Below are 16,065 nucleotides of genomic sequence, written 5' to 3'. Positions count from 1 at the left end.
GCTGTGAATAGTGAGTGCTTATGGGAGCAATGGTCTTTAATTAATTGGGATTTTCTTGTCTTTGAGTTTTTAGTCTTTCTGTGTGTATTGACCAGTTAAAACACTTCCATTGTATTCAGAACACAGGAAGAAGGGCTGAAAACCAGCCAAGATTGACGCTTGGAAGTTTACTTGATGTTATGTCTTTATTACTTGTTGATAAGACAGCATTCATAAATGAGTTTGTAAAGGATGGGTGTGTGACCACCACATGTGCAGAAGCATCTATACTTTATAAAGTTATCTAATGTTTATTTCTGAAGCAGGCATGTCTAAATTCTACAAAAAAGTGATAAAGGTCTTCTTCAGGAAAAACAACTTAATGCAAAGATGGTACTGGCAGCCTATGATAACTTTTGGTTGGAAGTACCAGAAGGGAGCAGAGTGCTGCTGCAGCACTTACTGTGTATCAGTGAGACCGACACTGTGACAGGGTGCTGCATGACCAGGGAAAGTTTAGAAGGTGTTGATTCAGTGGGAACTTTATTTTGGGAGGGGAGAGAGGCCATCCAGGAAGAGCATGGCTGGCCTTCTTGGGTAATATCAAATAGCTTGTGAAATCTAGTAATTAACTTAAGCATTTGGGGGTGCTGATGATTTGATGGTCAACAGTGAGGGGTCATGGTTGTCTTAGCTCCTAAAACTGGGCTGCTGCTGGAAGTGGTGGGAAGCCACCTTCCTTTAGCTGTGGTCTAACCTCCATTAGCTGTACTATGTCCATTAGCATACTCCATTGGCAGTAGTAGTACTTGAGGCTCCATAACCGAGAAACCTGAACAAAATAAGGATTAACATTCAGCAGCTGGTTGGTGAGCATGTTTGGGTGGTAAATGCTTCCTGAGAATGGGGTGGAATTCCTCTACCTGAGATGGAAGGGTAGTGGAGCTATTCGTTTTTTTTCCAAGCCAACAGGCTAATGCTGCCACTGAGCATCACTAGGATTATGACTAGTAACTAAGAAATAAGAATTGTCACTGAAGTTTTGTCATTGAAGAAAAGCAAAAGAACATCATTAAAGAAAAATGTTCAAGATCCCTTTCATGACAAGGAAGAACATGCAGTATGCAGAAGGATGATACTCTCCAAAAGCTATTGTTATCTTTACAGCAGCTTTGTTACTAAAACTGAATTTGTATGCCTATAAATCAAGGTACTGTAGTTCTTGAATCCAGCAAAGGTGGAAGATGAGTTTAGAGAGTGAAGTCCATGATTGTATTGTTTTTTTGTGGCAAGCCTTTGGTAGTGAGGCGCTGCAGGGCTGCTTCTCCTAGATCAGGAGCTGCAGTTCTGCCACTTGATGTCTGCAAAATGTTTAATCCAACCTAATCTGCTCACTGACTACTTTGGTCACTTTGAAAAATTAGGATTTGCTGCTAGACACTGACATCATGATGAGAGAACAGTACCTTTTGCTTCTGTATAGTAGCAAATTATAAATCTTTGGCATCTGACATTAACATGGCTTTGTGGGTTGACAAAACCAACTGTTTGGCTTCAGCTTGCTACTAGGGGCTAGCTCCTTTTGTTGAAAGGCTTTTCTGCTTTGACAGTTATTTTTGCTTGTGGCCTCAGATTTTATAGGAATGGCTGATAATGAACTAATTTTAGTTAATGTGGCAAAGACTACAGTCTAAACTAGAAGTTTACTTAGAAAGTTTCCAAAAGTTATATTGGATGAATGAGGACGAAAGTTCTGTGTGGCAATTGTGAAAATATGTGTATTAAAAATAGGGAGATAAAGGTTATTTATGAGGAAAAGGCTGGAATTAGTCAGGTTGGAAAGGTGAAAAAATTGTCAGGGAATAGTGAATCAGTTGATGAATCAGTTTTTTAACTTCTTTCTCCATGCCCAAATATGTGTAAGAGTATTAGTTGATGAGTGTTAAGGGTTACATTACCAACCTCACACATCCTTTTAAGCAATTCTTAAGTCTGCAGAATTGACAGCAATCTTGGCATATTTATTTGACTACTGTACTTTGCAATCTTATTGTGTATTGTTTTTCAAAAGAAGGATAGAAAACAAATTTCCACAAACTTTTCATAATATTTATATAACTGGAAAGATGATGTTTTGTTTTACTTCAAGATTGGTATGAAGTAGAATTACTGACTTCCACTTTTTCAGGGCTTTAAGCATTCTTTTGATTCATCTGAAATGCTTGTTCACTCAAAATAAGGGATCTGTAGGATGTTAGATGAAAGATGTGAGAAAATCTTAATAAAGAAATATTTATTTGGTGTCAGAAGCTTTATGTTGTGTTTCTGCAGGCATTTGTAGTGGATAACTCACTAGCAGCTATTTCAATAATTTAAGAAGACCAGCATATGCAGAAAAATGCCAATTGTAGACTGACTTAGCTGAAGGGGAGCTCTAGAAGTCATCTGATCTAACCTGCTGTTCAGTCAAGGTTTGAATACTCGAAGGACAGACTCCCTCTGAGCAGCTGTCCCAGTGTTTGACCAGACCATCCTCATGGTGGTGCCTGGTTGGAATTTCCTTTGCATCTTCTCCTGTTTCATGAGTAGCTCAGCTTTTCATGTGAGCAACATGAGTATTTTTCAATACCATGGAAAAAAAGGGAGAATAAAACGTTGCTTCACTGAAATTGCTCTAATGTAGAAAGTGTTGTTAGAAGAGTGTTATGCTCAAGTGTTCTCATACATGAACCTGCCAAATTTTGAGAGGCTTTACATAAAAATATCCAATGGGATTGAGTTAGAAACCTGTTTAGGCAGTGTGGTGCCGTGATCACACTGGTATTCCAGGTTGGAGCTAAAATATTGCAGTGCTGAAACAAAGGCCTGGCTGAAAAATGCTCTCGTAGAGGAGAGAAAATTACTCATGATCATCTTTTTTACTGGAGGCTCCTATAAGCTCCCTGGAGCTTTCTCTTCTCCAGGTTGAACAACCCCACCTCTCTCAGTGTATCTTCACAGGAGAGATGCTCCAGCCCTCTGGTCCTCTTTGTGACCCTTTTCTGGACTTGCTTCAGCAGGTCCGCATCCTTCTTATGTTGGGGACCCCAGAGCTGAACATGGTACCCCAGGTGAGGGCTCACAAGAACAGAACAGAGGTGCAGAATCACCTCCCTCAGCCTGCTGGGTGGCTGTGGGCAGGCTGGTGCTGTGCTGGTTTCTGTTTTATTTGCATCCCACCAGCTGCTTTTGTTCTGCTTAGATATGTACCCGTGATGTACTTGTATGGGGAGCTCAGTGCAGGTGCAATGTGGTACAAATGGTTCTGATAGTTATTGGTGCTTTTCTACTTATTCCCAGTCAATAACTCAGAGGCTCTTAAAATAACATTTGAAATGAGTCCTTAGTCCAAAATTATAAAAATTGTTATAAGTAATCACAAAAGAAGCATCTCTTTATTGTCTTTTTATAAGTATATAGTGAAATACACACATTTGTCGCTCTTATTGAAGGATACATAATTACAGAATGACAGATTGAGACTTAACTAACAAAAAATTTTTTTTAGGAGTGTTCTACAGAAAATGCAAGTTGGTTTCTAAGACAGAAGTTACCCATGACACCAAACTCTTCTGCCTAATGTTGCCTAAGGGAACACATCTCCGTGTTCCTACTGGACAACATGTTTACCTCAAACACATTATTGCAGGTAAGAAAAATTGAGAATGTTATAATAGATATATTTACATAAATCCTTTTCATAGTTTTGGGAAAATGCCAAGTCCATGGCCACTAACTCCCTGATTGTCGTTAGCAAGTCTCTGCTTCCAGGATCACAGTCAGTAATTAATAATGAACTGACTGGATTAATAATAATGGAAAGCTAGTTATTGAGATGGCTGGCATTTACTGGTGACCTTACTGGTGGTCTCTACTGCCAACTCTTCCTTGAAAAAAAGCCAAAGCAGTGCTGTTCATCTTTGAAGTGTAGAGGTTATTGTATGTGTATGTAGTGCATGTATATGTATCATTAGTCAGTTCCTTTTAATTTGCAGCTTTTTTGAAATGAGAAGGGTACTATTGCAATTTTTTTTTTTTTTTTTTTTTTCCTTCTGGAGGATTTATAGTAGTCATGGTTACTCTGCTTTACACTCAAGTTGTGCAATATTAATAATAATGTGAGGTTATGAGAGGAATGTGTCTTGAAAATCATGTGCTTTTCTTCAATGTACTATTCTTCAAAATTTTACAAAAGCTTAGAAAACAGAAGGTCAAAGAAATAGCCAATTTACTATTTTAAAGGGTACTTCTTAAAATTTGCATATTAATAGTTATACTGGTCACTGCACTTAGATTGCAGTATACATGGTAGAGACTTCTCAGAAGAATTTTTAAACATCCATTAATTTAGAACTGTTATGATCTTTTCCTCCTCCTCCTCCCTTCCTAATTCTTTAGCAGTGTCCAGCTATTGAGGTATTACTATCATTATACAATAGCTTTTTGAAATGATACTGCAAGAAAATATACTTCTACAGTATTAAAAATCTGCTGTTTAAATTTAAAATAAATCAAGCTCTGTGGTACTTGAAAATTAATGAAAATGTTTAGATTTTCATATTCTTTGGGAATGACTCAAGATCTTTTCATCCTGTGTCCTGAATTGCTAAGTAGCCTGGAAATACCATATTCAAGTTTTTAATTGGAAGTAGAAGACTTCCAATTCTGTAATAAAAACTGGTGCAGTGGAAAGTAATAACTTGTGTAAAAGCATGGGATGGTTTTATTTTTATGTATATACAGGTTATTTATTTACTCTTTGCTTATTTTGGTATTTGTTTGTAGTATCTGTATGTAGAGTACTTTTCATATTATTTGAGCTGTATTTCTGTCTGCTCTCTAGGGACAGAGGTAGTAAAACCATACACACCTGTGTTGCCTTTATTGCCACTGGATTTCCAAGAACCACCTTGCCATGATGGTGTGCATATATATTTAATGGTTAAAATTTATTCCCATGGACTGTTCACACAGGCACTTGACCACCTAGAAATTGGTAAATATATGCTGGGGGGTTGTGTTTGGTTTTGCAACAATTGCATTGTTTTTAAAGATTCACTATCTGAGTATTGTGACGTTCTGATTGTTTACCTGCTTAATCAGGAATTACCGAAAACTTCTTTTAATCTTACTCTCCATTTCCTGAGTGTAAAGGCTTGTCCTCACTGTAAACAGTTGTCCATTACAGAAAGCTCTCTCCTGAGTGATGTATGTGAGCTCTATCATGCATCATAGTTGATGGCTTTGATGTCCTATGCTCTGAGAACAACTTCTTGTACTTTTGCATAAAGAAAGGAGGTCTTTTTTATGGGACTTAGGATGTACTTCCTTTTCCATTTCAGATACAGAGGTAGATTTTTAATACTGACTTTGCAAATGTTGTGTTCTCATTGTGTAAAATTCATCAAGGCAAAACATTTTATTTGTACATCTCTTCTTTTAACAAGAATGATCCTTATGTGAAGTATATATAGTACCTTTCTGAAAGAAACCCTAATATTACAAAGATGAAGGCAATATGAAATGGCCTTTAAAAAATCAGAATGCTAATTAGCCTGTTTTCATCAAATTAATGTTTACTTTTTATTTTTTTAATAAAGGAGACTATATTTCTGTCAGCAATCCTGAAGGCAACTTCAAGAAGTCACAAGTTCAAACTTCAGAAGATCTCCTTTTATTGGCAGGAGGCACAGGTTTCACACCAATGGTTAAGCTGCTGAATTTTGCTCTGACTGAAGTTAGCTGTCTGAGGTATGTGGACTTCTTGACACACAAGCTTCAGTGTTAATAAAACAATTACCACAATAAAATGGTATGAAAGCATTTTTCTGGCATGCTTTAGGGAAGAGTCTGTCTGAGGCTGAGGCAACTTCCACTTATTTGCTTATTGGCTTCTCTCTGATACATTAGAATAGTTAGCTATGGTTTTCACCTGCTAAGCAGCAGTAACACATTGTTCCCAGATGAGTTCCAGTTTTCACAGATTTATATGTCACTTATGTAAGTACAGCATTAAGTATATTTGAATTCATGAAAATATGTGTATTGCATATACATTCTGTACTCTATAAAATCTACAGAAGAAAGCATTGCTTGTTCTTGCTCAAGGGAACAGGTTATGTCTTGCAGAACTAGCACTTCTGCTTTTGAAACACAGAGAGATTAATTGTACACTAATCTTCATACTAAAGCTACAAAGGATGACATAGACTGCAAAAGTTTGTTTCCAAAAAAACGGACCCCAAATCCAGACACTATTCTTAGATTGTTATATTTCAGCAGTTACATATAATCCTATTTTGTGAGCAAAGAGACTGTACTGTTTGGTTCTTCCAATATGTCCTGTATTGTCAGTAGCAGATAAAAAGTGGTTGACTGGCTTTGTGAAGCCAAAGGATGAGTCTATCATCTGACAAAGTGGGAACTCATTTTTAGCTCTTTTCAGCACAATTTCATATGGGAGTTCGGTGTTAGTTTAGGGTGCAGCAGCATCTGTTTCCTTACTAGTCAAAGTAAATGAATTTTTCCTTCTTGCTGTGGAGGCTGGTTAGGTGCTGGAGTGACTTGAACTGAGGCAGGTTCCATTTTTAAGGCTTTGTTTTTCTGACTGTTCTAGGCAATTTGGTTCCTTGGCCTGATATTTGATCTTTAACCCTCAATTTATTTTTTGGGAAAGTACTACCAGACTGTCTTTAATATATGTATGTTTATCTCCATGAGATACATATGTGTGTATATATATGAGCGGTATTGCATAGAATGATCTTTGCAAAGTAACTAGCCATAAGTTTGGTTTGTATATGCTAGGACACAAATTGCAGAAAGATGAGGAGTAATCTGTACAATGACAGACTTGTCTCCTGAGGGTGCCAAAGCCACCTCTGTCTGGAGGGCTGGGTGAGTGGTGCTGAACCTCTGGGGCTGCACTGTGAATGCTGGAGAATCTTCAGCTTTCCTGCGCTGCATCTGCTGTAATGGGCTCAGACAACTGGATTTTCATTCTTACTGTACAGACAAAGTCTGCCTATTGTCTTGTAAGTCTATTTCTTGCCTACTGTAAACGGGCAAAACAATTTGTTCCCTTCATAGCTGCACTATCCTTTTGTGCATCAAGTCATGATGCTTTTTCTGCAGCCTTGTTTCCTCTCTTACAGGCCAAATTAAATTTGGCCAAAGTATTAACTATAAAAGAATATTGGTCCTCTACGCTTCCTTTTTCAGATGAGGATTTTTTGCTCCTTTTACTGGTTGTGTATAACTGCAGTCAGGTGGGTACATTTCTTAAAGAAGACTGAAGCACAAAGACACTAAACACTAGGTAGGGGGCTAATGCTCTTCTCAAGTATAGGATGCTGGTAATCTATTCTTGATTCTCCTTGATCATTGTATCTTTGTCTCCAGCTTTTCATTCCTAAATTACCCCTCTGTTGTCATATTCACTTTTAATATAGTGTCCCACTTTCATCATTAGTCTTTTCAGAAGGTAATTTTTTAGCTTTCTATCTCCTTCCTCCATTTTAAAATCCTTTAAGGGTCTCCAACTCCTCTTTCTGAGCAGTCTTCCATATGACCTTGCATACCAGTGTTTTTAGTTCATTAAAATCTACATCCCTTGAAGTAGTTTCCAATATGTTAGATTCACTCTCTTTCCTTACAAAGGGCTGATGAAGCTTCTTTTTTGTTGTCTAAGTTTTTGTTATCATTCTGTCAACCAGTTTTTCTTTACTGGTGGGGATCATATCTAAATTTCCACTTCTTCATTTTAGTTGTGTTCTCCCTTATTTCCAGCAAGACTGCAAGCAGTTTATTCCAAGTTTATAATTTTCTGTTCTTTATAGTGCTGAGTACTGAGCAGAACTTCAGCAGATCCCTGGGGAGTAGGGTGTCTCAAAACACCATTCTCCAAATAATCAATTTCTACTTTTGTGCCCATGAACAAAATGCATGGTTTTCCTATGCACTTTTTATTGATTTTCCACCACCTGAGTAACACTCAATGCTGTGGTGCACAATGCAACTGTTTAGAGCACTACTTTTGTGTAGTGGGCTTTATTTTCCTTGTTTTCAGAGAAGCATGGGCCCTGGGAAGCATGTAAAGGTTCTGGCACATTCTAGTTTCTGAATAAGATGGTTTTAGTATTTAAAGATGGAGCATAGCTGATTTGGTGCTGTTTTATCTATACCAGGCTAGTTTTTCAAAGCTTGTTCAGTGTGCCTCATTTTGACTTATAATGCCTCTGGAAAAAACAAACAATATAAGTAAAAGGTTTCTGTATGATGCATTAAATTCTGATTCTTTAACAGAAACAATCTGCAGTTAATTTTAATTTTTGTTTTGTATTTTTAAGGACAGTGAAGCTGATCTTCTTCAACAAAACTGAGGATGACATACTCTGGAGAAACCAGCTAGAGCAATTAGCTCTTAAAGATGAAAGGTAATTAAAAGTCTTATGGAGAACAACTTGTAACATCTCTGTGTGCAGAACAAGTCCTGGGCTTAGACTAACTGTTCAGCTTTAGCACAAGGCCAGATTCTGATTCTCTAAGCTCTCATTTAAGAATATGATAGGACCTAGGGAGTGGAAGGAGATCCATTGCTCACAGATGCATAGCAGAGGCAATGTTGTTATGTTCTGTAGGTCCCATGGGAAGCCAGAGATTTGATTTACAGTGTTTAATAGATGGTTATTGGAGATGATATGTTGGCTTGGATGATTTCTAAAATCATCTAATCATCTAATAAAAAAGTTGAGAAGCTTTTTGATGCAGAAAAAATTTGCCTTAGCCTTAACGATAGAAAACAGTTATGCAAAAAGGAACACAGAAGAGAGAAGGAGAATGTACCCCAGGAGAAACATTCTGAATTTAGAGAAGTCTTCTAAAAATCATTTTGGTGTCACTGGTTATGAAAATGCTTATATAGAAATTCAAAGTTTAAATAGGCTCATTTAATTTTTTCTTAATAATTGTTGCATTTTGCCCTCAATTACTATGTAATTGCAGATTAAAATGCAAGTAGTGCACATGTAATGTTAAATTAGTTCAACATGCCATGGTTCTGTCAGGAGACAGAGGATTATCAGGTTACCCTTTAATTTCAGTTCCCTTGCTGTTACCACAAGATAAATTGTCACTGCTTAGATTTTTTGTGATAAAAATATGTTTTGTTTATGGTTAATTCTTAGTTGAATTCTTCCTCAGTAGTAACCACTTGTTCCTTCACAACTCTGAAGTGAAAAATCAATACTATTTCGTACCCTAGTGATGTCTGGCACATTCAAAGCTTTGTAGTCCAGACATTGTGCAAATTTACAGTAAAAGCCTGCTCTCCCTTTCCATAGGAGCCTCAGATACAGAAGTGTTTGGTTTTTACTCAGTTGCTATTCTGTTAGTGAGTTTTTGAAAGCAACGTTCAGTAATGAGTATTTTCTCATTACTGAAATTGCACTGACATTTTCACAAGCTTGGCCAAGCATTCTTATCTCACTGCTTGTGTATTGAGCTGCACCAAGGTTTGTGAAAAAGTGCTAATGGAACAGTAAAATCTGTGCTTAAGTATCTTAATTGGTGCCCAGCTTAATGGCTGGGGCTTTTTGTAAGGTGAAATAGAAAGCTGGAATTTTTAACATTGAAAGATTTGGCTAAATAAATACGCAATATTGGAGGTGATTTGACTGACTTGATCAATAGGAATGACTAAATATCTGTGAGATCTGATACTGTGGTGGGGAGCTGAGCAGAACAGGAAGGTAATCATAGGAAACATCAGTGTCGTGGTCACTAGCATTTTGTGTAGCAGATTTGTAATTGGGGGTAATATTTATGAAATATTCTTCTCCTTACCAGGTTTGAGGTTCAGTTCATTCTTTCACAACCATCAAAAGACTGGGTAGGTAAACAGGGGAAGATTTCTCCATCTCTTCTGTCTGAGTTTGTGAAAAGAAGCAGAAGAGACTCCAAAGTGCTTATCTGCATCTGTGGTCCAGCACCTTTTACAGAACAAGGAGTACAGTGAGTATTTTAAATAATGAACTGAAAGTGAGAATTTTTTTAGAATTTGATCACCTAATCACCTGTAGTGTTTCTGATTTGGTAGTCTTTAAAAAATGGCTTTCTGTTGTCTGCTTTCTAAGAAAATTTTCAAAATTTAAACAAAAAAAAAGGAATTAAAAAAGTCACCTTGTGCCATACTTGAGGAGTATATTTATATTTATGTATAGCTGAGTAAGTATCAGCAATGTATAAGTTTTGTGAGTTTACTTAGTACGTCATCCAGAACTTTCTAAAAGCAACTCTTTAACAGTGCCCTTTTTTCCCCAAGGTTTTAAATGCTGCTTTTAATGTGATGTTCATAGAAAAGTTGTAATAATAGGAAATAAGCTTTCTTTCTTGGTGTTAGCTTGATAAATTAAGTTACAGAAGATCAAAGCACTTGTTCTATCAGAAGCATTTTTCTCAATTCTTTTAAAATTAATGCATTTATTTGTGTCTGTACCTAGTATTTTCCTTTTTTTAATACATGTTTTAAGATAAAAGGTCCTCTAAATTTCTCTTGAAATTTATTGAAGCCCAGCTTCAAAATATTGAATATGATGGCATTTGCATTTCTGCAGTCCTACTGAAGTCAACGTGTATTGGCCAGTAATTATGCTGCCTCTTGAGAAATCTGAGATAATTCAGATGATATCTGTATGTAATTTTAGAAATTGTTTTCATCACCCAAAAAGTTTATGTAGTATATCTGAGCTCCTGGTCATTGATTGTTTTCTAAATGTATTTGCAGGGATAAAGTAGAATGTGCATGTCTGAATAAAAACAAGGAAGTGGTGCTGAAGTTATGCTTCATCTGTGTCTGTGGTGGGTTTTGAGTTCCAAATATTAATATTGCCAACTTGATTTCTGACTTTCAGATATCTGAAGGACCTTGGATACTCCCAAGAAGAGATACATGCTTTTACTGCATAAACTCATAGGAGGATATCAATGTTTGTTTGTATAATTCAGTGTTATTTATTTATCTTCATGAATTTAAATAAGTGAGAAACAATTTTGTAAGACTTGAAATTTCACTCTTGGTACCAAACTGTTTCTTGGAAGAAGCATATCTTGGAAAAGAAGTTTTATACTGTGTTTTATCTTCTTTTTGTAAATATTTTTGCTAATATTTAAGTCATCCAGGGTATTAATTTATTGTAGAGGCAAGCAAAAAAGTGTAGTATACATTATGTCAGGTCTTTCATGTTGTTGGTTCATGAGAATTCTGAAATTTGTGACAAGCTCTGATTAAGGTTTTGACTTGATAAAGCTTATTATTTCTTACTGTAAAAAGTCCAAAGAGCAATACTGTCTGAAATTAAATATTGCACTGTAACTCAGGTAATCGGTCATTGAAAAATTTTCCTTTTCATCTGATGTCTCTTATTTGACTTGCAAGTGATCCAGATACATTTCTGGCTTTGTAAACAGAGAAGAAAAGTACCTTTGGTAACATATAAAATTTACATCAAATAATAAAAAAATAACAATTTTACATTACTTCATGTGTTTCTCCAATTTTTTTAATATTTTCATTTAAGTGCTATAAAGAAAGGTTTCCACAAGCTTAGTACTCCAGCTGAGGAGTCAAAACAGAGCCATGGAGTCTTGGTCTCCTGCAAAACTTCCCATGTGACCATTTGACTGATGTCAGGCATCCTTTGTTGTGACACAATCTGAAGATAAAAACATGACATCACAGATACCAGGGTTAGGACCACAGAAATATCTAAAAATATTTGACAGGCTGCACTAGTATTAAGTGATGTTCTTTCCATCAGTGTGGTTTTTTACACTCCATTATTAAAAATGAGTTATCATGAGGCAGTAATCTGCAGCCTAATAGTATCTGGGAGAAAAAAGCAGTAGAGCAGCTACTCCCCTTGTAGGTGTTGTCATTATTTTATGTAGGTGTTGTTTTTTTGACATCTAGTATTGTTTCTGTCTTCCTGTTGTGTTGAATTGATATTTCTTCCTCCTAAGAACCAAGACTTGTAGTTAATTAATACATTCAAGAAAAATATCTTTATACCCTTTAAAGAGGCTAAAATTGCTATCTGATAGTGACTGGCTATGCTTAACTGGACTGTCATCTCTTCAGTGCCCCTCCTCAGTTTACTGGACTTGAAATTAGAAAAGGATCTGGTTGTCAGTTGTTGCCCATAGGTCACAAGTTATTTCAGAAGACTGGTTGAGAGCAGTCATAATTTGGTATCTACAGTGCAGTTAAGTAAAGGGACACTTTTCAAAGTTCCAGAGTGAACTTTCTGCTGAGATAAGCAGAGTTGTGTGTTTTCCCCAGGACTGGCTCTCAAAACCTTAGGCACTTTGAGGATTTTTCACATGTAATTTGGGATTAATTGTCATAGTTCAAAAGCCTCAGATGTTCTTTGGAGTTTTGAATAGATTTGTTATTACTGATAATAGATCTTTGTGTGAGTAGCTCAGCAACAAATGGTCATTTGACTTCAACTTGCTAATCCAGATATGATACAATTTGTTAAAAATGCCTGAAGTGGATCTTTTAAGTTTTACTTATATTGTTCAAATACTTGAAAAACTTGTTGCAGGTCATAAATTTTATAATACATTCCTAAAGTGATGGCCATCAGGCTAAGCATCTAAAATAAAGGTGAAATGTTTTTTGAAGGCAGCAATCGTTATGGTCTGGCTGCTTGCATTAGGAATTAGCCCAGCCTTAATGCTGATGTTAAAATGGAGCTGCTGGCAGCCAAGGTTTTTTTCTTGTAATTAACCTTTTTGGCTGGTGATGTGATCAAACAGGCACAAAATGTTTTGACTGGAGAGCAGCCCAGCGCAAAAGGATGTGGAGGTGCTGGTTGACGATGGCTGAACATGAGCCAGCTGTGCCCAGGTGGCCAAGAAGGCCAATGGCACCTGGCCTGGATCAGCAATGGTGTGGCCAGCAGGGCCAGGGCAGTGATTGTCCCCCTGTACTCTGCAATGGTGAGGCTGCATCTTGAGTGCTGTGCCCAGTACTGGGCCCCTTTACTGCAAGGATGACATTGAGGTGCTGGAGCAAGTCTAAAAGAAGTTAACAAGGCTGATGAAGGGTCTGGAGAGTGCCTCAGTCATATGAAGAACAGCTGAGAAGGGAGCTGGGGTTGTTTGCCTGGAGAGGAGGCTCAGACATTCTCACTCTACAGCTGCCTGAAAGGAGGCTGCAGCCAAGTGGGGGTTGGCCTCTTCTCCCAGGCAACCAGTGACAGGATTAGAGGGCATCATCTCAAGCTGCACCAGAGAAGGCTCTGGTTGAACATCAGGAAGAATTTCTTCAAGGGCTGTCAGGCATTGGAATGGACTGCCCAGGGAAGTGGTGGAGTCACCATGCAATGGAATGTTCAAGAAACAACTGGACATGGCACTTACTGCCATGGTCTAGTTGACAAGGTGGTGATTGTTCGAAGGTTGGACTTGATGATCTTAGAGGTCTCTTCCAACCTAAATGATTCTGTGATTCCTGGAAGTTTTCTGTGTTTGTGTGTGAGCTGGTGCTGATAAAGTGTATCTCCCAGCAAATTGTGTGACTTAAAAAACAAGCAAGAGAAACAAAGTACTTAAAATATTCAGTTGAGTGCTTCCAGTACTCAATACAGTGTTCTGTGGTTAAGTGAATATCAAAATGTTTTACACATAAAGCAATTATCTCTGCTCATATAAGCACTACCTTATAGCTTTTTTATTCCTTTATAGGATGATATTGAGAGTACCATGACTGATTTTGTCAAGTTGAGATACTTTCCCACTCTTTCATTCTTTGCATTATGTGTTTAAAAGGGGCAAGGGGTGAAATGACAGGGGGAAAAAATGGTAAAAAAGTATTAAACACCTTACAGTTCAATGCTTTTTTCTATTTGATCTCCCCAGAGCAGGATTTAGATTGAAAATAAGATGTCTAAAATGAGCTGCCTGCAGCAGAGCTACTTTTCTGAGCTCTTTATAATCACTAGAATTCAAATCAGCACAGCCTGTGCAGGTCTTGAGAGCTTGTGCTGGATGTGGGATTAAGGATGCCCAGGGCCATTTGAAATATTCAGGGACAAGCCAGACCTGTCAACATCAACATCATCCTTTTTGTTTGTCTCTTTGTTTTTCCTTCCATTTATGCCTGTCAGACAATGTTTTCTATACATCTGAAGCCCAGTTTGATGCCTAAATCTGTCTCAATATCTGTGTCTTTGATCACTAGTAATGTAAATAGTACTGATAAATAGTCACAATAGTACTGTGAAAGTAGGTTTAGGTTTTTTGGTGGTTTTGTTTTTTAACTGTCTTTAGGTTTTTCCTGTATATGTTTATTTTAAAAATATATCTGCACTCCTAAAGAGTTAATATATGATTTTCCTGATCTTATTTTAAATGGTCCTATTAAAATAGCTGTTTTCACACAAACAGCAGCAAGAAAAAGTTTACTTCATTTTGTATTCTACAGATATTTAAATCTACTTGGAGAAGAGGTTACATAATTTTCCTAGGCTAGTCTGGAGAAATTGGGATTCACAAAACCCCAAACTCTCTGTACCACAGCACTTTCAACTTCTTAAGCAGATATTATAAATATTGAAGCTGCCAATCACTGAGGGGTAAAAAAAAAATCATATTTTTACATAGCTGTCCTAGAGTGTGTGATCAGTGGCTTAACACTCTAGTCAGAGTCCAAATTTGGCCAAGTTCTTGGCCAGAGTAAATGTTCTGTGGTTGCGTCTCAATACAGTCCTATGAGTATGCAGTATACAGATTCTCTTAGTTAGCCACCTGCCTTTCTTTCTTGTTATTGGATAAATGTCATGTTTTCCCAGCTGAAATTTTAGGGCAGAACTGCATGCATAGTTCCCATAGAAACATATTACTGTCTTCACACAAACTGGACATGCTGAGTTGCTGTGGCAACACAGGTAAAAAATTCTAGTAGGTGTAGAAAATTGTCAAGTCCATGCTGGCTGCCAAGCCTGAGCATCTGGCATCTGCCAGGAGCTGCTGCTGGGTGCCCCAGAAGGGAGTGACATGCTCCCTAGGGTGCAGATGATGGTGTTAAACCTTAAAATAGCAGAATGTTCCTCCCAGCTTGCATATATTTCTGCATTTAACCATGAGAAATAACTTCCCTTGTGTGTTTTGTAACTTCTCAAGGGATGTATTGATTCTGTTATTGATGATTGGGCATGTAGAGGTCAAAGAGGAATGTCTGGATTTTGTCACCAACTTGCAAATGTTTCTAACTGATATGTACCTGCTGGTAATCCTGAGTGTATTTGCATCTTCCCATAGAAAAGATGATCCTGTTGGAACTATTTTCCCCTATTTGAATTAAGAAATCAGTTTAAAATGCAGTGAGATGAGGTCTACTCACTGTGGATTTAAAAGCAAGTAAAACAAGAAGTTTGAATCAACTTGCAAAAGATACAAAAATATTTACCTGGCAGAAAATGGAGGGGTGGGAAAGCACTTGAGATTATATGATAGGGGAATAAGTGACTTCATGCTAGTTGGATTGTAGTCATACAAGAGCAGCTTTTGCCAAAGTCTGTAAAGACAGGTATGTTAGTTAAAGTGCAGTATGATATCACCTTTCTGCTCACTAAGTCAGGAGTGGTGCCTGGCTCATTCTCAGTAAAGTGGAAGACAGTTGCTAAACCAATTGACCAGCTCAGGATGGGGAGAAGGGGCTCAGCTTCTTTCCGTTTTGGTCTTGCTGATCTGTGCTTTGAACTGTGTCCCTCTTGATCAAATGAAGGTCAGTGCAGAGCACAAAGTAAAATGTTGAGCATCAGCTCCAGAGAAGATGAGGAGGACAAACCATTTTAGGGAAGAGTTACCTGCTTCAGTTAAAATAAGGCCTTATGATGCATTTTATTCATATTAAAATAAATAAATAATTCAGTTGTTTTAAATGTGAACCTATAAGGCTTTGGTTAACTTTTGAACTCATCTCCTAGACTCTTTATTTATATTTGAGAAATAACCTTTCAAAAACTCCACTCAGGAGACGTT

General features: G+C 37.3%; 1 protein-coding gene across 1 annotated transcript in view; it reads left to right on the top strand.

Moving 5' to 3' along the window:
• Window positions 1–11,553, top strand: part of CYB5R4 (cytochrome b5 reductase 4) — a 29,150-nt gene extending 17,597 nt beyond the window's left edge. The window contains exons 11-16 of the mRNA XM_066547373.1: window positions 3,527–3,667; window positions 4,862–5,014; window positions 5,619–5,769; window positions 8,367–8,453; window positions 9,865–10,029; window positions 10,929–11,553. Coding sequence (XP_066403470.1) covers window positions 3,527–3,667; window positions 4,862–5,014; window positions 5,619–5,769; window positions 8,367–8,453; window positions 9,865–10,029; window positions 10,929–10,983 — 752 coding nt within the window. The 3' untranslated portion in view covers window positions 10,984–11,553. The remainder of the gene's footprint in view (window positions 1–3,526; window positions 3,668–4,861; window positions 5,015–5,618; window positions 5,770–8,366; window positions 8,454–9,864; window positions 10,030–10,928) is intronic.
• The last annotated feature ends 4,512 nt before the right edge of the window (window positions 11,554–16,065 follow it).

This window comes from Molothrus aeneus, chromosome 3 (assembly GCF_037042795.1).
Source record: "Molothrus aeneus isolate 106 chromosome 3, BPBGC_Maene_1.0, whole genome shotgun sequence".
Lineage (NCBI taxonomy): Eukaryota > Metazoa > Chordata > Aves > Passeriformes > Icteridae > Molothrus > Molothrus aeneus.
This window is presented reverse-complemented; position numbering and strand designations above follow the sequence as displayed.